The sequence below is a fragment of the Crocuta crocuta genome, unplaced genomic scaffold (genome assembly GCF_008692635.1).
Source record: "Crocuta crocuta isolate KB4526 unplaced genomic scaffold, BGI_CrCroc_1.0 scaffold561, whole genome shotgun sequence".
Classification (NCBI taxonomy): domain Eukaryota; kingdom Metazoa; phylum Chordata; class Mammalia; order Carnivora; family Hyaenidae; genus Crocuta; species Crocuta crocuta.
Window position 1 is genome coordinate 756,794 of NW_027530529.1, and position 25,343 is coordinate 782,136.

Here is a 25,343-nt window from a genome sequence, read left to right on the forward strand (position 1 = left end):
TCAAAGTTGTCTTTTGGACAGGGCTTTAGAAAGAGACCAATCCGTTTTCTTTCAACTGTGCTTGCAGAACAGAAAAAGTGAGAATCCCGCAGGAAAGCTGTAAATAGGTGTAGAGCCCTGGAAAAGCTGGTGACTTCTTTAGTCCACTAAAGAGAGCCTACTTAATACTAATCCTCTTTGAAAATAATAGTTTTCAGAGAATTATAAATCTCTATGTAGTTCTTTCAATAAATTACCTTCAAGTCCTTCTATTTTTAGGTCACCTATTAAAGACTACAATATTAATAAAGTGATTTTTAAAAGGCTGATTTATAGCAATCGTTTAGATTCTGATTTATCCATAATTTTTAATATTTTGTAGCAGTAGTGATCTAAACATAGAAAGACAAGAAAGTTGGATTGGGTTTTCTATTTGGAAGCGGAAGTAAATTTTTTAATCTATAGAGGTACATTTACATTTTATATTAGATCATGAAACTACCTGAAAAATGCACAGTCTACACACTGACACAATGTCCACAAATTATTTTAAATCTCAGACATGTAACATCAGTAGTGATCATGATACACACTGGGGGGAATTTTAAAAAAATATGCTTAATGCTCTAATCAGGTCTTTTTTTTTTTTTTTAAAGTAATTCTACATTCACTGTGGGGCTTGAACTCATGAGTCACATGCTCTACTGACCAAGCCAGCCAGGTGGTCCTAATCAGGACATTTTAACTTATTGGCCAAGTCATACAAAAAAGAGGGAATGATAAACACATACCTCCTCCATCAGCTTCTTTGATATCATCTTCTATGGCCTCATCAATTGCTTCATCAAATTCATCAAATCTAAAACATATACAACAATCACATCATAGACTGTCCTGGTACATGGGTTAGGAGGGTTGCCTCAGAAGTGAGAAAGGCCTTCATATAAAAATGCTCTCTGCCACTTTGGGATTGTGTGACATAGACTACATCAACTCACTCCTGTCAACCTCAATTTCTTTTGTAGATTGGTACTTAATTCATTTTCAAAGATCATCTACACCGAGCATCAGGCAAATATTTTTGTAAAGAGCCAGACAGTAAATACTTCAGGCTGTGTAGCCTATACAGTCTCTGTTGCAACTATTCAACTCAGCCACTGGAATGCAAAAGCAGGCGTAGATAACACAAGTGAATAAACGTGGCTGGCCGTACTCCAATATAACTACACTTAGGGACACTGTGATTTGAATTTCACGTAACTGTCATAGATTTTCTTTTTCAACATTTATAAATGTAAAAACCATCTCTAGGTCATGGGCTATATAGACATAAACTGGCTGTGAGATGGGATTTGCTCTGTAGGCCATAGTTTACCAACTTCTAATTACACAAATCACATGGTGAAGTAAGTTCAATTGGTGTTCCAGAAATAATAGTAAGTGTGAGGACTACATTAGTATTATTATTATCCTAGAAGTACAGATGGTTAGAATTTTAGAACTAGGTATAAGTACTTTTTCTCACAGGGGCCAATTCTTCCAAGTTAAGAAAACAAGTCCAGATGATCTTCAAGACTTCTTCCCAGATAAAGCTCCTCTCATGTTAGAGCAGAGATGACCAAAAGGATATCTTCTCTAAAATGACTTGTCTAAAATGTTGCAAAATTTGGTAATTACTAGCCCCACATGGCTACCTATATTTAAACTAATTAAAACGAAAAACTCTGTTCCTCACTAGCAGCATTTTTAAGTGCTCAACAGCTATATATGGCTACTGGCAACCACGCTGCACAGGAAAGAAGCAGCACATTTCCACAACAATAGTAAATTCTATTGGACACGGCTGCATTAAAGGCACACAATGGATTAACAATAGAGTTTAACAGCCAAATATTTTGCCTTTTGAGTTAAGAAACTCATTACAGCTATGGATTTCCTCTCTAGGAAAATGAAAAAATATACATATCCAAAGAAAATTTTATATTTAATTTCAGAGGATTCACAAGTTTCAGGTTAAGAGTACTACTTCTATAACATATATACACATTATGAGTTGTATATATATGCATTTATTTATTTATTATTTTTTTGAGAGACAGCACAAGTCAGGGAAGGGGCACAGGGAGGGAGGGGGAGAGAGAGAGAGACAGTTAGTTTCAAGCAGGTTCCACACCCACCGAGCATCTTGAGATCATGTCTGGAGCCAAAACCAAGTGTCAGATACTCAACAAACTGAGCCACCCAGATGCCCCTACAACTTAATTTTTATTGGCTGTATAATTCTAATCTTACTGGTGTGTCATAATTCAGGTAAAACAGTTTATTTTGAATTTTCTCACATTTATAAACAAGTCTTTGAGAAAACAGCCTTGGAGCTGTGGCTTAGTTCTTCCTTAACAGAGGTTCTGAGAAAGAAAAAATCTGTACATCCACTCTTCAGGCTGGAGTAACAGACACAGACAAAGCCAGATGCAGTCAGCAGGAAACACTGTTTCTCCCAAGGACATGTTACAGCTGTTAAGTGGCAGAACGACCTCCTGGAATGACTCCTACTTTCTTACTCACTGAAGAAACTTGGTTTTGTACATCAGAGACCATCAGAACCCGTGGACTTACAAAATGACAGCAGTAAGAATAAAACATCCCACTTTTGCCTGGAGGACTTGAGTTACTTTTAATGCAAACAAGCAGTCTTGATTTATATCCCAGATGCAGAGCTTTGAGTAAGGGATTAGAAACAGCACTCTACACATCTTCAACCTCACTGCTTTCAAGGAAACAGGAACCCCTGTCTAGTATGTCCTGGATCTGATCCCAACCCCTTTACAGAGCTCCACTGTGCCATGAGCATAATTCTTCATTGCTTTATTTACATTTCATCTCAACTCTACCCTTCCTCAGTATCTTACCATAACTATATTTTTTCCTTTGTTTGGTGAGATGCTTATGGTTCCACTAAGAAATTTTGTTGGACAACAGGTTTGTTTGTTCCTGGTATTCTTGCTACAACTAAAAACAAAACTGTTGGCTTCAAGGGCATAAAAGTTGTTCTTTATGAGCTGTAACAATTTATAATATAACCATGAAGTGAATTTTATCATTAAGTTTTTTCTAATTTCGAAAAGCAAATTTACTTGTTATTTTAATTTTAATGTGATTACTAAGGTCAAATATTAGTTTCCTGTTTATTGATCATTTTTGCTTTTTCTTTTACAAATAATGTCTTGTATCCTTTGCCCATTTTATCAGCCAGTGTGTATCTTTTCTTACTGGTTTTTAAGAGCTTTTTAGATATTAAAGATTTTAATATCTTTGTCATATATTGCAATTATTTCTATCCTAAGTATATTTCCCCTTTCACCTCTGCTTATATTTTAGGTTTTGAGAAATAAAAATTGACATCCTGCCCTGCTACAATTATGTATATGTGCCCATAATATCTCCTGTCAGCCCCCGCCATAAACAGAAACAAACAACACAAATTTAAAAAGTCACCCTGTCTAGTTCCAGCCTCCAAAATAAACAAAACCTTAATTTCCCTTAAGTAACTAATTTCCTAAGAAAAAAGTCTTTATGCTTGACTTCAGTGGATGCCACAACCTTTACAGACATCATGTAAAAAGCAACTGTATTTCCACCATGAAAAAAATTATACTCACTGTAAGTTTTAAAATTCATAAGGCATTTCTTTTGAATTCTAACGCCTTTGCAAAATTTCTTTGCAAGAAAATATTTTCTAAACAAAACAGATGAACACAGGGGAAGAAAAAAAAAGATGAGCAAGGCAACCCATAAAAGACACTCTTAGCTCTAGAGAACAGCTGAGGGTTGTTGGCGGGGTGGCGGGCGGGAGGATGGGTTAAACAGGTGATGAGGTATGAAGGAGGGCACTTGGGATAAGCACTGGGTGTTATATGTAAAACTAACATTACACTGTATGTTAACTAACTGCAATCAAATAAAAAATTGAAACATTAAAAATAAAAAAAAGAAAATATTTTTAGAAGTAAATGCTTTTGTCGGAGTCTTTCTTAATTTTCATGTAAACAAATATCCTTTCCATTATTGTTCTTTTGAAAATTTGTATTTATTTTTGAGACACAGGGTATGAATGGGGGAAGAGTAGAGAGAGAGGGAGACACGGAATCCAAAGCAGGCTCCAGGCTCTGAGCTGTCAGCACAGAGCCTGATGTCGGTCTTGAACCCAAGAACAGTGAGATCATGAACTGAGCCAAAGTCAGACACTTAACTGACTGAGCCACCCAGGCGCCCCTCCATTAGTGTTTTTACATTTGGTGCTATGTTTAAAAAGTTGGTCCTTGGGGCGCCTGGGTGGCTTAGTTAAGCGTCCGACTTTCGCTTAGGTCATGATCTCGCGGTTCGTGGGTTCGAGCCCCGCGTCGGGCTCTGTGCTGACTGCCAGCTCAGAGCCTGGGGCCTGTTTCAGAGTCTGTGATTCCCTCTCTCTCTGACCCTCCTCTGCTCACGTTGTCTCTCTCTCTCTCTCCTAGAAATAAAATAAAAACATGAAAAAAAAAAAGTTGGTCCTTACACCAAGATTATATGCCTTTCTTAAATCTTTTTGGGAATTAGATAGGGCATAAATAATCACACAATATATTTTACACTAAATAAATGACCGTTTATCATTAAGTTCCGGTATTACTGTTACACACTTTTAGAACTGAAGGAATCATCTGCATTAATCCACCATCAACCAAGACCTAGAGAAATGGACCATTCCAAGTTACATGGATAATACACAGGACAGTGAGAACTAGTCGTAGTCTGCTGTACCCCAATCCACTGCTCCCTCTAGTCAATTCCTATGTTATCTTCTCTGTTAGAAGCAATAAGAATCAGATAAATAATTATGAAATGACAATACTGATGAAATTCTTTTTTGTCTTCTTTCTTGGTAATAGTTTATTAAGTGCTTTACATTTTATACTAACAATAATCCCATTGCACACCATGTACAAATTAAATTCTAGGTGTATTTAGAGCTTAAATATGAATAAAACTTAAAATTAAGAGAAAGCATATGAAGGATTCTCTTACTACATCTCAGTTCAATTTCTTCAAACACCCAGCAAGCATGAAAAGATGCTCATCACCAACAACTATTAGGGAAATGTGAATCAAAATGAGGAGATATCGCCTCACATCTGCTAGGATGGTCACCAGCCAAAAAAAAAAAAAAAAAAAACCAAAGCCAACAACTGTTGGCAAGGATGTGGAAAACCTGGAAACACTACCTGCTGTTGGTGGGAATGCAAAATGGCGCAGCTGCCATGATGTTTTCAACATCAATAAAACAAGATAGAACTACCATATGATTATCCAGCAATCTCACTTCTGGGTGTACACCCGAGACACAATGCTAAGAGGAAATCCCTGCTTTCTTTAGCAACCACAACTACATGAAGGTTGAAAGATAATACAGTCCTGCAAGAAGGCTAGTTCTATAAGTGAAAGCTGTTATAACATGACTGATATATTAGGGAACAAATCACCCATAATGTGTATTTTATACCTGTAAGCAATTTTATTCATGGTAAACACTAGGTAAATGGAGAAAAGTACACCTAGCCACAGAGGCATACACAACACACAAACACACACACACCTCAAACATCCATCGGCAACCTTAGCTCAACATGTGTGTTATAAGCTATCACCAGCTGTATCTGGTGTAACAACCTTCTGGTTGATTTCAAAGAACTCTCCTACCACCACATAATAATATACTAACTGCAAGCCACCTCACAACCACTTCCACAGATAGACTTCAGGGCTTTTTCAACATAAAATATCATATTTAGTGCAGTATTTATATTGGTTCTTAACCATTTAACATCTGTCAAATGGTACTGCATTTTTATTACATTCACATCCTTAAAAAACAGTGTCACTACTGAAATTTGAGTGCGGCCCTCCATATTTCCCATAATTCCTGTTTTTTATTGTGTTTTTGCACAGCATGGTAATTTTTAGGAAAACATAGGTCGTACTACAGCAGAACTGACTTTACACTTGCCCTTTCCATCAGTAGACTTTGATTTTCTTAGTTACAATGATTTCATATAAAATGGTGCTTTTTATTTTTAAAAGTTTTTGTTTTTTAAAGAATAAGATGTGTACCATTCTCATATATATTAAGGATTTTACTCTCACTGATGGCACTGCACTTTACCACTTTAACAATTAACAACAGCAAACAATCATGGGAACTCTTCCATGATCACTGATGAGAGTTCATAAACAAGAAGCAAGCTCAAACTTCTTTGAAATCAACTTTGTTTTTCACCTCTAGTTATTCAAGTTAAAGTCTGTTTTGGTGTTGTCTAAGAAGACGAGAGGTCAAACAATGATCTCCAATAATTTTTTTTTTTTTAATGTTTTATTTATTTCTAGGAGAGAGAGACAGCGTGAGGAGGGGAGGGTCAGAGAGAGAGGGAGTCACAGACTGAAACAGGCTCTAGGCTCTGAGCTGGCAGTCAGCACAGAGCCCGACGCGGGGCCCGAACCCACGAACCGCGAGATCATGACCTAAGCAAAAGTCGGACGCTTAACCGACTAAGCCACTCAGGCGCCCCTGATCTCGAATAATTTAAATCCAACTTACTTATTATCTGAGTGAGACAAGTGGAAAGAACACTAGACTACCAGACGTTTAGAAGATGACATTTTACTGTAGGTTTAGCTACTAACAGAGTGACCTTGGAAAAATCTTTCTCTCTGTCTCCCTCTCTTCCCCCCTGATATTTTGGGTGGCAGACAGTAAACCAAATTATATTTACTCATTCTCTCAACACGCATTTATAGAGCACTTACTACTTGGGGCCCTATGCTAGATGTAAAAGGCAGAAGCATGTGTAAAACAGACATGATCCTTACCTGCATGCTAATAGTCCAATGTGGGAGAAAATTATTAATTCAGTAATTAAAATCACAATCATTACAATCATGATAAGTGCTTTCAAAAGAAAAATTGGCTGCTATGAGAGCATATAATAGATTTGATCAAGAGAAGGTTAACAAGCAAAAACAGGAGGGAGGTCCTAGGTAAACAGCATGTGCAAAGGAGCTGAAAGAAGACTGGCTGGTAATGACAGAGTAAGGAAAACTGTGGATCAGATGGAACTTAAAAGGCTAAGTACAGAGCAGGCTATGTAGTGCCTTTAGGGGCCTTGTTAAAGGCTTCGATACTTATCCCAAGAGATACAGAAATCTGACAAAGCAGAAGAGGCTGACATGAGCAAATTTACATTTTGAAAAGATCACACTGGCTGCTCTAAAGCTGTATGAATCCAAAGACAGTAAGTACCATATATAAACTACTAAATACCATTATGAGGGGAAAAGCAGGTACTTTGGGGTCATGTTGTATAATTTAAAAAACACTTTAAACTCTTTCATTATAGACATTTCTACAGATTTCATACCTATAACTTATACATTTCCGTGTTCTTGTTGACCGCCTTTCAAGCAAGTTTGCTTTGGATTTTTTGGAATCCTTTTTCTTTTCTTCATGATCTTCAGAAAAATCTGGCTCCTGGTTTAAAATATGATAACAAAATGCAGGTTATTAGGAGAGAAAAAAAGTTCCTTGAAATTAATAGTTTTCTAATGTCTGCCTAGGCAGCACACGTGGAAGATCTGGAAAAGTGAGGTGATCCGCTGCCCAAAACTGAATATACACAAAAACACTAAGTAGAGAGATTAAAAGAATATTGGTGATCAAAGGCTGAAGTACTTCTGTATTAAAATTCTCATTTTTCTTTGAGTTTATAATTACCTCTTTTAAAACAACTATGGTGAAGTTTCTCCACTGATGAAAATTTTTTTAACGTTTATTTTATTTATTATTTTATTTTACAAATAGGTTATAGTCAAATTAGTTTCCACATGACACCCAGGGCTCATCCCCACGAGTGCCCTCCTCCATGCCCCTCCCCCCTCCATGCATCAGTCCTCAGTTTTTGTCAGCATTCAAGAGTCTCTCGTGGTTTGCCTCTCTCCCTTTCCCCCACCATTTCCCCCCTTTTTCTCCCCCTTGTTCTTCAGTTAAATTCCTCCTAAACCTCCTATACGTGCAAACATATGATATTTGTCCTTCACTGCCTGACTTATTTCGATCAGCATAACACCCTCAAGGTCCATCCATGTTGCTACACATGGCCAGATTTCATTGTTTCTCATTGCCATGTAGTATTCCATGGTATANTAGGACTTCCAGCACTATATTAAAAACAGTGGCGAGAGTGGACATCCCTGTCATGTTCCTGATCTCAGGGGGAAAGCTCTCAGTTTTTCCCCGTTGAGGATGATGTTTGCTGAAGGTCTCATAGATGGCTTTTATGATGTTTAAGTAGGTTCCTTCTATCCCAACTTTCTCTAGAGTCTTTATTAAGAAGGGATGCTGTATTTTGTCAAATGCTTTTTCTGCATCTATGGACAGGATCATATGGTTTTTATCTTTTCTTTTATTGATGCGATGTATCACATTGATTGATGTGCGATTGTTGAACCATCCCTGTAACCCAGGAATGGACCCCACTTGATCTTGGTGGATGATTCTTTTTATGTGCTCCTGGATTCNGGGTGACCAGAGTTAATCAGGTCAGTGTTTTGGGGAACAAAGAGAAAAAAGAGAAAGAAGAAGAAGAAAAAAAAAGAAGGGAGGAGGGCAGTCTCAAGCAGGGATGGGCGTGGCGTGATCCAATGCATCAGGNCGGGGTAATTCCAGGCCCCCTGCCAAGCGCTGGGGGGGGGAGTCAGAATCGCTGCTTCCCTCCCTGGGTCGGGCTGGTGAGCATGGGCGGGGCTTGCCTGCCCTGTGCGCAGAGCCCGCTGGAGTGAGGAAAACCAAGCCCCTCTATGGCTCGTCACCCGAAACAGGAACTCACAGGCAAATTTCCCAGTTTTTAGCTCTCTGCCTTCCCTCTAGAGTTCCAGCCAGCCAGGAGCGCGGACGCCCGGTGTCCGCGCGTGNACAATGGCGGCAGGCGCGCTGCTACTCTAGAAGTCCAGCCACCAGGAGCCAGCACAAAGGAGCAGTCTGTGCGCTCAGTCCCTCTGGGACCAGTTGGCGCGAGGGGACCTGGCAGGTATTTGGTAAGTACGGTCTTTCTATGCCCCGAGCCGAGGTTTTTCCCCCGAGTGGAGGTTTTTCTGTTTTGGACTCTCTCTTTTTCCCCTCTCACTCCCCGTAGAGGGGGATCGCCTCTGACCCTGGAGTCTCCGATCCTGGCCCGATTGTATCTTCCCCAGTTCGCACTCATGTTAGAAGCCTTTCTCAGTGGATTCTGCGTCCTTTTTCTCCCAATCTCTCAGGTTTTGTAAGGTTTCCAATGGCTTCAGATCTTTTCCGTGTTATGTATGGGCGCGAGTGTAAGTACGGAGCTCCTTACTTCTCTGCCATCTTGCCCCTCCCCCTAATGTTTATTTATTTTTGAGAGAGAAAAAGAGTACGAGCAGGGGAGGGTCAGAGAGAGAGAGGGGACAGAGGATCTGGGGCAGGCTCTGTGCTGACAGCAGTGAGCCCGATGTAGGGCTCGAACTCCTAAACTGTGAGATCATGATGTGAGCTGAAGTTGGATGCTCAACTGACTGAGCCATCGAGACGCTCCTCCATTGATAAATTTTTTAACCAATAACTTAACACATAAAAGATATTCACTAAATATGCTGAATCAACAAAATAATGGATCTAGAAAAAGAAGCATGGTGCTGAAGGACTGTAACTAAACAAGACCACTTACTTAAGTGTGTGATTTAATTAAGCCTGAATGAAACTGTATATGAAACTAAGAACATTTCTTCATTTCAAATGAAATGAAGTACATGTTACATGGAATTTCACTCATGAGACATCCTTAATTATAAATTGGACCAATAAATGCAAAAATAATAACCCTCCAAAGAAACCAACTATTATGAACAAATATCAAAGTTTCTAATAACCAACCCCTAAAGCACAGAATTAAAAACCCTGAACTAGGGGCGCCTGGGTGGCTCAGTTGGTTAAGCATCTGACTTCGGCTCAGGTCATGATCTCATGGTTCGTGGGTTCGAGCCCCACATTGGGCTCTGTGCTGACAGCTAGCTCAGAGCTTGGAGCCTGTCTTCGGAATCTGTGACTCCGTCTCTCTCTGACCCTCCCCTACTCACACTGTCTCTATCTCTCTCTCAAAAATAAATAAAACATTAAAAAAAAAAAACCCTGAACTATTCTTTTGTCACTTTATATAAATAACATATAAAGAAGCTAAAAACACAAGGCTAAAAAACAAAACAAAAAAACCCGAAAAAAACAAAAAAGAGAATATAAATCCTATGGGGTGAGCTATATAAATCTGATTTGGATGTGGTATTATACTTTGGGGCTTTATCTGGATATATGTAATTGTAGTAGTAGTATTAGTAGTAGTAGTAGTAGTAGTAGTAGTATTTCAGTAAACTCTGCACCCAACATGGGGGTCAAACTCACAACACTGAGGATCCAGAGTCACACACTCTACTGATTGAGCCATTCAGGCATCACAGCATATATGTAATGTTTATCATGAGGAAGAATACAGGTGAGTTAAAGGTCTTAAATTTCATTTTTAATAAGATAGGCATACTATATATTTAAAACTACTCACATTACACACAGTGGGTAAGTTTTTATTAATTTAAAATTTTTTAAGGTTTGTTTATTTTTGAAAGAGAAAGAGAGAGAGACAGAGAGACAGAGTGTGAGCAGGGTAGGAGTGGAGAGAGAGGGAGACACAGAATCTAAAGCAGGCTTCAGGGTATGAGCTGTCAGCAGAGTCTGACGCGGGGCTTGAAGTCACAAACCGTGAGATCATGACCTGAGCCGAAGTCGGATGCTTAACTGACCCAGCCACCCAGGTGCCTCCAGAGTAGGTTAATTTTAGAACAATTATGGTAATCTCTTCTTGAAAAATACTGCAAACTAGAAACTTACTTGTGGAGGAATGATGTTCTCAATACTGATACCCACATACACCAAGCGTTCTTTCCTTTAAGTGAAAAACAAAAATGCATGCAAAATGAGATTTGCTAAAAATAAAGTTGTTATGAAAACATCATACACAGACAATACTACAATTATGATTTCATGGTAATAGCAGAGGCTAGGTCACAGACATTAGCTATTGTCTATAAAGCTTATCATATTGCTATCTGTAGGAAGCACACAACTTTCTAATGGTAAAAACTGTAAAAAGATATAACTGAAAATTGTAGCTTTAGAAGTAATTACACTGATAAAATAAAACCTGTAAACTAAACAGACCAGGAAACTTCATGAAGAGACTCAGTGATGAAGCGATCAGATAGTCCACACCGGACAAACTAATCTTTGTTATGCTGGAAGTTCTCATATATGTGTATATACAGCTATCCTCTCATGGTAATGAATATCAATATAAAAACAGAATTCTATATAACAGAACCATGTCAAGGTCCCAGTGAATGACACTACGACCAATCCTTCGCAGGAAAAAAGAAGGCAATGCAGCCACATGGCTCTGCACCCTACTTGCTCCAATGAAGATTATTTTTAGAGCCAGTTAACACTTCTCCAGAAAATGTGGATTTAGAACACTAACAAGATCTACATAGTTTCTTTTAGAAGAAACAAACCTTTGATGATTTTAACTCAACACATTTTACATAACAAATTGCTACACATAATAGGTTTTTTTTTTTTTTTTTTGTTCTCCCCAAATTAATTCAATTCACCAAGGACAGATACGCTGTTATATGTATGTTGAACTGAAAGGAAATAGTAACCACTCCTTCTCCTTTTACTTGTGATGTTCTTTATAGAGGGGTATTAATCATCCAGTCACCTGGGTCCTTTAGAACACAGCCTTTATTGCCCTTGAAACTCTTGGCTCTGCTATCAAGAATCTTACGGTCTTTTTGAGACAGGTTATAAAGCTATTCAGTAAAAATTGGCAGGTAAGAAAATGATAAAGTTATTTTAATCAAAACCTAATGAAAAATAGTACAGTTAATGAATTAAAAACTAGGACAGGCAAGAATTGTACTAGTTGAAGTTAACAGGGAAGGCTTCATGGATAGGTTAGAACTTTAGTTGTCTGTTACTATGTTCTACACATATCTGTCCTTTAACCTAGTTTACTATTTGATCAGTTTCCTCCTTTATACTAAATGTGTTCAACATTTATCTGTCCTTACACTAACCAAGTTTACTGTCGTAGCAGTTTCCTCTTTTATACCTCAAAATCTCTACTTTCATTTGATTATTATTATCTCCTCAACTCAGCTGAAAAATATTAGGTCACATCCACCATACTGGGTCATGATTTGTTTCAGGCTTGGGAATCCTAAAAGTAAAAATTACATGGTTCTTGTTGTCACAAATTATTTAACAGCTGACTGTAGCTCATTACGAATAGGTGTAACGGAAACATGAAAAAGGAATAACTTGTTTGAAGAGCTGAGAAAGTTGAGCCTTTAATAGGTGTTAACATGTAGGATCTAAAAGGTAAGTATGATTTCTCATCACAGCATTCTCTTGTTCATTAGTCTTACAGAAAGATACATCTTCCATTCCATCTCACCACCACCTAGCTCAGAGATCATATTGGGCCCAGGCCTCATCATTACAAATAACCACACCCCTCCTAAAATTTCAGGTTCAGGGAATCTATTCTCTGACTTCTACTGGCTCCCTTTCCAGCTCACTCTCTCTGGTACACTGATTTCAACAATTCCCTGACTCTGGTGGGACCTCTATACATTGACCCTAACGTCTTTTCACTATCCATGACTCCCTTATGTCCTTACTTTCCCTCTTACCTGGCTTAGACTCCACGGTCCATCATTATAAATACTCCTTTGCATACACTTTCAAATTCCTTGTCTCTTTCTCTCCTTCCCTCTGTTACATTACCTGGAAAATTCCAACCCTGATTAAATCCAACTCTCTGCTAGTGAACACTAGTAAAAGTACTCTGAAAGTACAGAGCTATTTGAATTCCCAAGTAATTTATGGCACCAAGTTCTGGAAGGGATGTTTTCAAACCAGTTGGAGGGACTTCTGAAACATCAAATTTCACAGAGCATCACAGCTCCAGCTCTGTAGATAGCTGCTAACTAGTCACTAATTAGTCACTGACAAATCCTTCTTTTTTCACCATACTTTAGAGCCCTTTAAGATACAGATCACATAATATACTTCACATTGATTACACTGCCTTGCATAAAGTAGGTGCTCACTAAATGCTGAATAAATGCATGAACAAGGGGAAAGATGCCCTTGTTTTGGGCTCAAAGTTTCTAGTGAGTGCTAGAGAAATTATTTCACAGATTTTAAAAAGGATGAATAAAAATGATCATTTTTTTAAAAAAAAGATGAAGTCACCTGGAGTTTACATTTGATGTACCTGTGACTTTAGAAATATAAATATTTTGCTGTTTAGAGTCCCAAAGATTCCTATATCTATCTATATATTATCTATCTATCTATCTATCTATCTATCTATCTCAGGAGCTATGTATACGTATAATAGCTAATATATTAGGAGCTATAAAGAAAACTTCGTTACCCAGATTATTGGAGAATTAAAAAATAATAGCAATGATTCAGTTAACTGGCGTTGTGCCAGATTGGTCTCCTTGTAACAACTTTGCACTCCTTTCTGTGATCCAGTCTCAAGAAGGATTTAGTGTGTGATCTAAAGCCACGATTGTACATGTCCTCTTAAAGGATTACATGTAAGTAAAGAGGACTATCAAACATAGAAAGAAAGCAAATGAGTTAGTAAATGGGAGACCACTAGTGTAAACAAATATTGTGGCACATTTTAACATAAATTTCTAAAGTTTCAAGATTTTAAATATTCCTTAATTACAACAGTATACTTTATAGTATGTGCGGCAATAGTCTAAAATATTTAACCAGTCTTTCCAAATATAAAAGGCATTAAGAATCATAAGTCTCCAAAAAATAAGCAGATATATTCTGAGTATCAGACAAACTCTTTTTTTTTTTTTTTTTTTTTTACAAATAGTTTATTTTCAAATTAGTTTCCACATACCACTCAGTGCTCAGTATCAGACAAACTCTTAAGTGGATTATATACTTGACGTTTAGAGAATATACTTTTCTCCAAGCCCTTAAAGGCTGAACCTATTAATTATCTACGTGGCTGAGTCCAATCAGCTTCAGGACATCAGAAAACTGCTCATTTCGCAGAAGGGCAGGCAGATTTCAAAAAAATAAAGAAAATGCCTAATTTTTATTATGATGTAATTTGAAGCATCCTTAAGTTAGATTTTTTTCCAGTGTCAAAAATAAAAGCAGGGACAACTCTGAATATCAAGAGAGTCCTAATAATTATATACAGGACTATGACCCAGTTTCTGAAGACAAAGCCATTTAGACAACTGATTTTAAACAATGAAGTACTTTAATCTCCTAGTCAACTTTAGACTAATTTTGTCTTTAAACCAAGTAGCGTCCATTATGAACTAGAGTGTAAGTGGACTAGTAAGGACAAAAACAGGATCTAGAGGCTGAACCCACAGAGTGCAGTGTGCAGAGTAAAGTACATAGATTATCAAATGAGCTTGCTGACTGCCTTTATAAAGCAAGCTACACTTTGCGGGGAAGACTATGAGATAGCAGGTAAAAGTTACAGTACAGCAAATGAAGGTAAGGAGACCAACCAGGGGACATTGCTTAGATTTTTCTAATACTAGGTATAAATGGGCATCAAATCCTACTGCTTAATCTTCTGTAAATTCTTTTTAACATGCCCACTTTCTTACATAATGAACGCCCTAGTTCAGGCCTCACTGGCTCTCCTAGACTCTACTGCAACAGTCTCGACTGTAATTCCTTCTTCTTCATGTTACTAGGGCATTTTTTTTTCTGAAATAAAAATCTGATCATACTTCTCTGCCCTTTGATGGCTCTCTTACTACCTATAAAGAAGAATTCAAATTCCCTAGTCAGATGGGCCAAACTGTTCACAGTTCGGTTTCAGCCCACTTTTACAGCTTCATCGCCTACCGCTCTGCTGCTCTCATGTTCACACTTTGTCCTGCTTGCATTTGGCTCTTTGCCTGAAATACCCTTTCTCTGCATGTCCAACCCTAAGTTATCCTCGAAAAACTTTCCCAATAAGCCAAATCCCTAACAGAACTTAAATGTCCCTCCACAGTGTTCTTGTATTGCTCTGAATATACCTTGATCTATTTTACTGCATCACTGGCTCCTATGTCTATATTCTGACAGAGCTGAGCTCCTTCTAAAGACAGCTCTGGCTCACTCACCCTTTCTCCTCAGTTTGGTACACAGTAGGCATGAAAAACTGTTTAGCAATAGATCAAAGAAGGTACAAATAAATATAAATAAACATAAATTTATTGTCTTGATTTTGAGTCCCATGTTAAAGACTGGGTTCAACTCCATTCTCACCTCCTCCAAGAAGCATTCACCAACTGCTTTAAGATGACATTGCAGTGGGATATCAAAAAGGGAGGCATTTCTTAGGACTTTAAGTTAGGACTCTTATGACATAGTTCATTCAGCATTTAAATGCTCTTTATTTCACCGGTATTAATTCCGCCCACCAAAGAGATGACACGGGTAGCTAGACCAGTTCTTAGAATCTTCTTGTCCTCACTACATACTGAGGAAGGTACATATCCTCCACAATAATTGGGGCAATATTTATTCAGAGTAGGTTTTGATAAATGTTTTAGATCAAGAGTGGGCAAACTTTCCCTGTAAAAGGACAGATAATAAATTAGGGGTGGCAAACAAGGTCTCTGTTGCAACTACTCAACTCTGCTGCTGTAGTGCAAAAGCAGCAACAGACAATATATAAACATATGAACAATGGCTGTGTTCCAATAAAACTTTTTGTGTGGACCATGAAATCGGAATGTTATCATTTTCATGTGTCATGAAAGAAGATCCTTGTTTTATTTCCCAATCATTTAAAAATGAAAAATAAAATTCTTAGCGGGCAGTATAAAAACAAGAAGCACGCCGAATTTGACCTACAGGTCATAGTTTGCCAATTCCTGCTTTAGAAAGATATATTAACCTATACTGCAAGTCAATTTTGCTATCAAATTCCCAAGGAGAGCATCAACACACATGTCATAATACCTGCGTTCAGCACGCTCCTTCTTCTTCAAGGCCACATCCAAATCCTGCAACTGTTCTTCTAATTTCTCACACAGTAGTTTCTGGAAGAGCAAAACATAAGTGTTATTATTTTATTTTTTTTTAAGTAAGCTCTATGCCCAACAGGGATAGAACTTGACCTCCTGATCAAGAATCATATACTCTACCAACTGAGCCAGCCAGGAGCCCCCAGGAATGTCATTTTTAACAACTTTCCACAATCATCTACCCCTTGCGTGGTAGGTCATGGATACTGTGCTTTATGAGAGCCAATAGGGGGCCACATAGTGAGTAAACACCGAGATGTTCCTTCTGTTTAAATAAAGAGGTGCCCCGGAACCCACTGAACTGAAGATGAGCATAGTTCTGTCTGGAGTAACGCACGTGTTAGGGAAACTCATGGCCTCATCAAGAAATCCCATTTCACTGGGAAATGCAATAATGCCCATCATTTTTAAAGTAAAATGAGACTGGACTTGTAAGAGAAAGACCCTTTGGGTGCAGTGGCATAAAAAGAACCTTTTCTTCAGCTTTCAAAAGAAATCTACCTGAGACAAGATAGAAGAGAAATATAATCCATACTTCTATTCATAGTAGCATCATAGTGCTACATAATGCATAACACCATCCATAAAACTGACAAACAGGAGGAAGGTAGAAATGGAAAAGCAGATGAAACTAGGGGATAAAGAACAGGAAGAAACTTATTTCTTCCCTCACAGTTCATTTTAATTTGGGGCTACTTGTTGCCTGTAACAATTGTGAAAAAAAATCAATCAAAGATTATAATTTTATAAACATTAGAGGTCCTTGAGAAATGCTTTGGGTGTAAAAAAAAAAAAACACACAAAAGGCTTAAAAGATATTAGTAAAAGGTAGTTTTTCAACAGTATCAAATTTCACAGAACTTCAAACAAACGGTAAACCATATTTACAAACTGCTTTGAAGATTAAAAATGTTTAGTGGCCATCAAGAAGTCTTATTAACCGGAATATAAAACCGAAGACTACAAACAAAGCGCGGGGGCTCATACGTGTTGGCAAGGCGGGCAGAACCATTCTCCATCTGGGATGATCATCAGAGGAGGGCGAAGGCAGGCAGTGTGGTAGCCACTGTCACAGGAGTCACACAGAAGAATCTGAAATGAACCACAGGTTAATGTCAACCCAACTCTGTAACTGAAATTCAATGATGCTGAAGTTAAAGACATTTCAGTATTTCTCAGAACTGTACTAAGAAATATGCTATATCAAAGTATCTTCTTTATTTGCCTAAAACTAAAAAACTCTGCTAATGAGGGATCTAACCTGTTAGTTTAAAAAAAAGAAAAAGTTAAAACAAAATCATTTACAAAATGAACTGCAAGATTTAGTGAAAAATTACAAATTCTTCTGAACTAGTTACAATCCTTTTTTAGTGTACCTCAAGGGCTATAACAATATATTCCTTTCATAACAGAGTTTTATAGTTCAAGGATTATAAACTTCCCTACCACACATAGGATTTTAAAAATACACATAAATCCTACTTTAAATAGCATTCCAATTAACAGTCTGTAAGAAATATTCATGATTCTTTTTATCATGTAAATTCAAATAAGGAAGGGATGAAGGTACCAAGGAATGAAGCTATACTTAAGGGCCATCATGTTCACAAAGGCTAATGATAATTAGCCTTAAGTTGTCATTTTATGTTATCTGAACTTAAGATGACCAATTCTCTAAAACTTAAAATGTACAGTCAGGAATGTTTAACTTAAAAAAACCTGACTTTTAAATAATCTTACATTTACAGAAGAGATGTAAAGACAGTAGAGTTTTCATAAATCTTTTATATATCTTTTATAAATAATCATGAGATATTTATCAAAATTAAGAAATTCATTATCAGTACATTACTCTTAACTAACCAAAAGACTGTATTCAGATTTCACCAGCTTTTCCACTAATGTCCTTTTTCTGAATCCAGAATGCAACCCAGGATATCATATTCCATTTAACCATGTTTTCTCAATCTCCTCTGATCTATAATAATTTGGTCTTTCTCTGTTTTCCATGACTTCGACAATTTTAAGGAGTACTAGTCAGATACTATGTAGACTGCCCCTCAGTTTGGGTTTGTCTGAAGCCTTCTCTTGATTAGACTGAGGTTATGGGTTTTGGAGAAGAATTCTACAGAGGTAAAGTGCCCTGCTCAGTGCATCATGTCTGGGGGTACATGATACCTTTATGACTTACTACTAGTAATATTAACCTTGTCCACTTGATTATGATAGTATCTGTTGGTTTTCATTACCGAAAGTTACTACTTTTCACTTTCCATACCTATTCTCATTAGAAAGGACAAGTCCAGCTCACATTCGAGGGGGAGAATTAAGCTCCACTTTCTAGAGGGAGGAGTATCAAAGAATTTGATTTAGATATAAACTAAAATCAAACACAGTTATTAATAAATTCACCCACTAATTTTAGCACTCATCAGTGCTACAATTATTGTTTGCATCAGCTGTTACTGTGTTCTAATGATGATTCTCTATTTCCATGCCTTCTACTATTTGGAATTCTTCTGTAAAGAAAATAGGCCCTTCTCCCTCCATTTATTTGTTTTTCAATCACTCCTTTATATCACGATTAACTAATGAAGATTTATTTTCTTTGGGCTAGAATCTAAACTATTATTTAATTTTTTCAAACTGCCCTGACCACAGACACAGTGGGAGTTCTTTCAGGTTGGCTCCTGTGTCCTTAGAACTCATTTGCATCTTTTCGTTGAAAGCACTTTTTCACTCCCTGACACTCCAGGCCAAGAAGCTCCAGGTACATCTTGTATTTTCCCTGCCCAAGCCTTTGAACTAGCCATTTCTCCTAGAAGCCCTGGTTCCTTTATTGGAGAATGGTATTTAGAAACCACCATCTAGGTACTGAGTGCTATGATACTAGGTATGACTACTTCCAAGCTCTCTCAGAGGACAGAGCTAGGAAACAGATGTTATGTATAGCAACCTATGTATACACAGATATCTATATTAAAATAAACATGAGTTCATACCAGTATCTCCAGCTCTACGCCAGCACCACAGGGCTCATTTTAGTTTTTGGGCTTGCTTATCTCTAACTTCTTTTCTCTGACACTGAGAAAACTGGCTCCTATACTTCATTCTCTATACTTCATTTACTTGTTCAAGTGTAGTATATATGTAAAGCAGTTTCTAAATTGGTAACACGAACCATGGAGGGTGGAGGAGGGCGGTGGGATGTGCACCCCTGAGCAACGATTTAAAATTAGTTAGTGAAAAACTAACTTCTCCTTTCTCCATACAATGTATCACCATTTGCTGCCAATACCCAGATTTCCATAATAAGTCATGTTAGTGTTACACTTGAGTTATAGGACTGACTGATCATATAGGCATATGTGGACTAACCTGAGCACCTGATTTCATTTATCACATTGTTTCCATGATAAAACATAATCTAAATTTCAAGTAACAAAATTAAAAGTAAACTTTTGGAATGCAACTGATTTTTATTTATTTATTTTAATGTTTACTTTTTGAGAAAGAGAGACAGAGCATGAGCAGGGGAGGGGCAGAAAGAGAGGGAGACAAAGAATCTGAAGCAGGCTCCACGCTCTGAGCTGTCAGCACAGAGCCTGATGCAGGGCTTGAACCCACAAACTGTGAGATCATGACCTGAGCCGAAGTCGGAAGTTTAATCAACTAAGCCACCCAGGCACCTCGAATGCAACTTATTTTAAAAAATGGTATTTGTCTCTATTCTGCAATAAAGATAAAATTCTGTTAAAATAAACTACTATGTAAGGCTTCCAAGCCTCATGCAATAATGCGTTTACTTTGACTAAAACATCTGGAATACTCCAGAGAGTTCTATACTATCAGTGAATTTACTGTTTCTGCTGTAAGCTCAGTGAGGACAGGGACCATGTCTTTCTAATTCAGCATCATTTCCCTACTACTTAACACATCGTAGTTGCCTGACATTCTGATTTGATGATTGCTCTTAAACACTGGGCACAAAAAATCCATCACTTTCGGGATCTTCCAATGTCCTTCTTTCATGGCACAGTAACCAGCAATCGGGTTTTCAGAACAGTTATTAAAATAACTGAATAAATGAAAACTCCTGTGTATATTCCAAGAAGGGTACAACTTCTCCATCTCCTTAGTATCACGTCTGCACACCTCATTTTACTTCTCATTTCCTCATACCTCCTTTATTGCTGACATCTATTGCTGCCTCAGTCAAAATGCACTCTCTTAGTTTAAAAAGATACTAGAAATGGCTGAGAAAGAATACACGTGTTAGTTTTTAATCTGGAGAGCAGAAAAAAACCACTATCTCAAATCTCCTCTTGGCCTTTCTCCACACAAAAATCTTGACCTAATTTTCACAGCCTGATGAGCATAAAAATTCTTGGAAGGGTCTTTTCAGCATAATTTCAACATATATTCTTCTCAGAGGTAAAGTTATTCTCTGGTTCTAAGTTTTATCTTTTACTTGAACTCTCTGAAACTGTAGGGATATGATAAATGTCACTGATACATTTAATTTCCAGATACGATTTTAACATTAAGGAAGAAAAGAACAAGTAAACCATAAATAACTTTAAACTAGCACATAATAGATGTCAGGAACAGATGTCATCTTTACTTTTCTTACTACTTAGTAGTTGGAAATTGCCTCTCAAGTCAAATCTATTAAAAAAACAAAAAACAAAGAAACAAAAAAACCAGACCAGTTGCACAGAATTGGGCATAACAAGAGTGTTTCTTCAACAGGCTCTCTTAGAAAGCACTTATGAACTGCAAAAAATATATAAACAGGTTAGGAATTGGTTTTCCTAATTTAGGCTACCTCTGAAGAACTTACTTCCTGGGTAAGAGAGTACCATGCAAATCTCAGTATTCTTTTGAATATATCTGGTCTATTAATTTATCTTAAAATTTTTTTGACCTGCTTATTTTCCAAAGCGTAAAGCCCTCCTAGGTTACTACTTGATTCAGATGGTTTCCACAGAAGGCAATAAGGCCATTAGGCCTTCTGTAAAGTTGGCACTTAGAAATATCATTATAAATTAATTGGAAAGGAAAGAAGAAACATTAAAGAAAAAGAAGAGAGTAAAACTATTTGACTCAATTCACTGATTTGTGAGAAGACGTTAAGAGTGTATCCTTAAATAGAGGAAAAAGCAATATATAAACCAAATATTAAAGCACAATGAGTTATAATTTGAGAAAGAGAAATAAAGGTTATTTTGTACACGTTAAGTTGTGCAGCAAAAAAAAATTTCAAATCATGATCAAACCTGGAAGAGTTAGACCGCTTTGGGTAACCACAACATGCCAGTAAGATGAGTACTGTCCATTTAGACCAGGTACGTACTAGTTCAGGATGGTTTGGAAGGCCACATTTTTTGCATGGTTCATCATCATCTGCTAGGATGGCTTCTTCGCTTTCTTTTTCTTCCTCTTCTTCTGAAGCCGCAGATGATTTTTCACTGTCCGACCCTTCACTTTCATCATTGCTAGAATATTTCCACCTGCCACGTGTTCGAGATCCAGTCCATCGAACTTTGCCTTTGGGTTTTACCTTGTATGAAATTAAAAATTGAGATAATTTGGCATAATGAGAACATTAAAAAACAAGCTTCTGACTATATGTCCACGTTTAGTCAACATATAAGAAGAAAATGAAAATTATTGTATCTTTATCACAGGTCTATCTACTATTAAATTTTGGAACATATTTCCATAATTTATTCTATTTTTGTTGGAGGGGGGATAATAATTAACATTCTGTCTTAGAAATATTTTCCCTAGGCATAAAATATATTACTTACATCACTATAAATGACTGTATGCCATAACATAGCTCTATTTATCTAATCTCTTACTAGACAGACATTTAGGTAGTTTCCCAGTTTTTCACTTTCATAAAAAATTGTTCCTTCTAAATATAAATTTTTACAAACCTCTGTGGTTAGGATAAATTCCTTGAAGAGGATTCTGGGTCAAAGGCCATGCACATTTTAAAGGCTCTATAATAGAGCACTGACTGTATTCTGACATATCATTAATATAAAATTTTAAATTCCTGTATCAGAGATGAATTTAAAAATTTTTATAGGTCAGAACTAAATATAACAATCCTGACAAACACTGAAATATATTATTGAGAGAATAAGTTTATAATGTTGTAAAATGCTTTTTTACTATCTGGTTTCAGTCTTTTAATTCATATTTCAGTTCATTCCTATAGTATAAGTCCCCATCAAAAACCAAAATAATTCTAACAACAGAAGGGGAATTTCTTTTTTTTTAAGAATTAAAAGTTCAGTATTTTAGAGAAGAAAGGATCACTTAAAATGAAGAACAATCTGATGACTTAAATAAATTAAAAGCAAAAGTAGCACTTTTAATTATAACAAACTCCTACAAACTTGCCAAAGATTTGTCAAGGTTTGGCTTAAAAGAAGAGTTATGGGAAAAAGAATTCTGGCCTCTAAGACTAATGATTAAAACAAATGCTCTCATACATAGTAATGAGAGGGTATACAAACGGGGCCTTTCGGGGGAGGGCAATGTGGCAAATAGCTATCAAAAGTTAAAATACACACGCCCCTTGACCCAGCAATGCCAATTCTAGGAGTCTATTCTAAAGAAATACTCACTTATGTCCAAAAGGATCTTCAATGCAGCATTGCCTGTAATAGTGAAAAATTGGAAACAACCTAAATGTCAATCAATAAGGGAGTGGTTAAATAAACTGAGGTACATCCACACTATGGAACACTATGCAGCCATCAATAACCAAAAGGTAGACTACATCTACAGATATGGAAAGAGTTCAGAGACACATTGATAAGTGAAAAATTCATAGAAAAATGAACATATTTATTTTTCCAGTGAATGGGTAAATATTTATGAACATACCCATGAATGTATGGAAAAAGAAATGGAAAGAGAGATGTTAAAATGTTTCTGTTGATAGTGTTTATGGGACATTTTCAGTTTCAATCCTACGGGTTGGGTATCACCTACAGTTTACATAGAAAATATATTCCCATAATGCCTGTAATAGAGAAAAAATTTAAAAGATGACAAGGTTGTACAGTCTGAAAATTTAATGTTTGTGGACAACTATTGAGAAAAGACATCTCAGACATAGGAAGACAGGTATTTTTTTCTAAAGTTCTCTTTGAATAACTTCTGTTTAGCCAAACCAAGAACTACACTTAGACCCAATTATTTCTAATAAAAATTAAAACTTGAAATAGGAGAAATTTTACCTTGCTTACTTTAGAATTTGTATCCTTTTCTGTTTTTTTCAAATTTTCTTTTTTGTCTGCTTTCTGCAAAGCTGCTGACTCTTCTTCCACTTCATCTTCTCCTTCCCCTCTTTTCTTATCAGCTTTCTGATCTCTGATCTCAGCCACTTTCGCTGTGGGTCTAGATATTCTTGGAGACCGCCTCAAAGTACGACCTATATTTGTTTTCTCTTCTTCCTTTTCTGTCTTCTCTTGCTTGGTTTCTGGTTCTAGAATCTGGGGAGGAGAATCTGGCTTCTTCTTCCGACTGGATATCCTAATGGTTAATTTGATGCCCTCTTTCTGCCTTTCAGAGGTTATCTCTGTGTTTTCTGAGGCAGTGGTTTCTTCCTCAGGAACCAACTTATATTTAAATTTGCTTTTTTGTATAGAACCCTTTGTCTCAGAAGGATCCTCAGTGGCAGAGGTCTGGGGATTGTCCAGATTATCCGTTTCTACCTTTGTGGATTCAGAATCCTTTTTTAGAATTTCTGGGTCTGTTTTTTCCAGGGAATGACCTTCAATGGAACTTGTGCTCTGACATTCTACCACTTCTTTTTCTGAGGCTAACTTCTCACAGTGGCCAGTCACGTTAGACAGTACAGAAGTTGCAGCTGCCTCAGGAGAGACTGGCTTTACTGATTCCAGAGTATACTTCGGAACCTCCTCTGGTATTGGACTCAGTCTTTGTGTGTCCTTATCAAGAAAAGTTTTTTTGGACTTCTCTAACTTTTCAAGACATTCTAGGCCTGGTAGACGCTTATCCTTTTTACTTTTGGGAGACTTCTCGTCAACTTTCAGAGTACAAGATTCAGTGGCAGATAAAGCAGTTTTCAAAGAGAGATCCTTTACCATCTCAGAAGTCTCCAGAGAGATTTCCATTTCCGGAGGACCAGTTTCCTCTAACTGTCCTTTTTGATTCTGGGTCTCTATGACTGATACTGAATTGTCTGCATCCTTCCCTACAGGGACCACTTCCTTCTCAAGATCACCTGTTTTCATGTTCATTATGACAGAATTTAAGGATTCTGCTCCATTTCCCTCCATGATGACACTCCTGTCTTNATGCAACTGATTTTTATTTATTTATTTTAATGTTTACTTTTTGAGAAAGAGAGACAGAGCATGAGCAGGGGAGGGGCAGAAAGAGAGGGAGACAAAGAATCTGAAGCAGGCTCCACGCTCTGAGCTGTCAGCACAGAGCCTGATGCAGGGCTTGAACCCACAAACTGTGAGATCATGACCTGAGCCGAAGTCGGAAGTTTAATCAACTAAGCCACCCAGGCACCTCGAATGCAACTTATTTTAAAAAATGGTATTTGTCTCTATTCTGCAATAAAGATAAAATTCTGTTAAAATAAACTACTATGTAAGGCTTCCAAGCCTCATGCAATAATGCGTTTACTTTGACTAAAACATCTGGAATACTCCAGAGAGTTCTATACTATCAGTGAATTTACTGTTTCTGCTGTAAGCTCAGTGAGGACAGGGACCATGTCTTTCTAATTCAGCATCATTTCCCTACTACTTAACACATCGTAGTTGCCTGACATTCTGATTTGATGATTGCTCTTAAACACTGGGCACAAAAAATCCATCACTTTCGGGATCTTCCAATGTCCTTCTTTCATGGCACAGTAACCAGCAATCGGGTTTTCAGAACAGTTATTAAAATAACTGAATAAATGAAAACTCCTGTGTATATTCCAAGAAGGGTACAACTTCTCCATCTCCTTAGTATCACGTCTGCACACCTCATTTTACTTCTCATTTCCTCACACCTCCTTTATTGCTGACATCTATTGCTGCCTCAGTCAAAATGCACTCTCTTAGTTTAAAAAGATACTAGAA

At 37.2% G+C, this 25,343-nt stretch overlaps 1 protein-coding gene across 1 annotated transcript in view; it reads right to left on the bottom strand.

Annotated features, from left to right (window-relative positions):
* The window catches only part of RSF1 (remodeling and spacing factor 1), a 149,436-nt gene that overhangs the window by 11,138 nt on the left and 112,955 nt on the right, over positions 1-25,343 (bottom strand). Inside the window, exons 8-12 of the mRNA XM_077767536.1 lie at positions 17,200-17,304; positions 16,148-16,227; positions 10,958-11,012; positions 7,428-7,537; positions 771-838 (exon numbers count right to left, since the gene is read on the bottom strand). Of these exons, the coding sequence (XP_077623662.1) occupies positions 771-838; positions 7,428-7,537; positions 10,958-11,012; positions 16,148-16,227; positions 17,200-17,304 (418 nt within the window). The remainder of the gene's footprint in view (positions 1-770; positions 839-7,427; positions 7,538-10,957; positions 11,013-16,147; positions 16,228-17,199; positions 17,305-25,343) is intronic.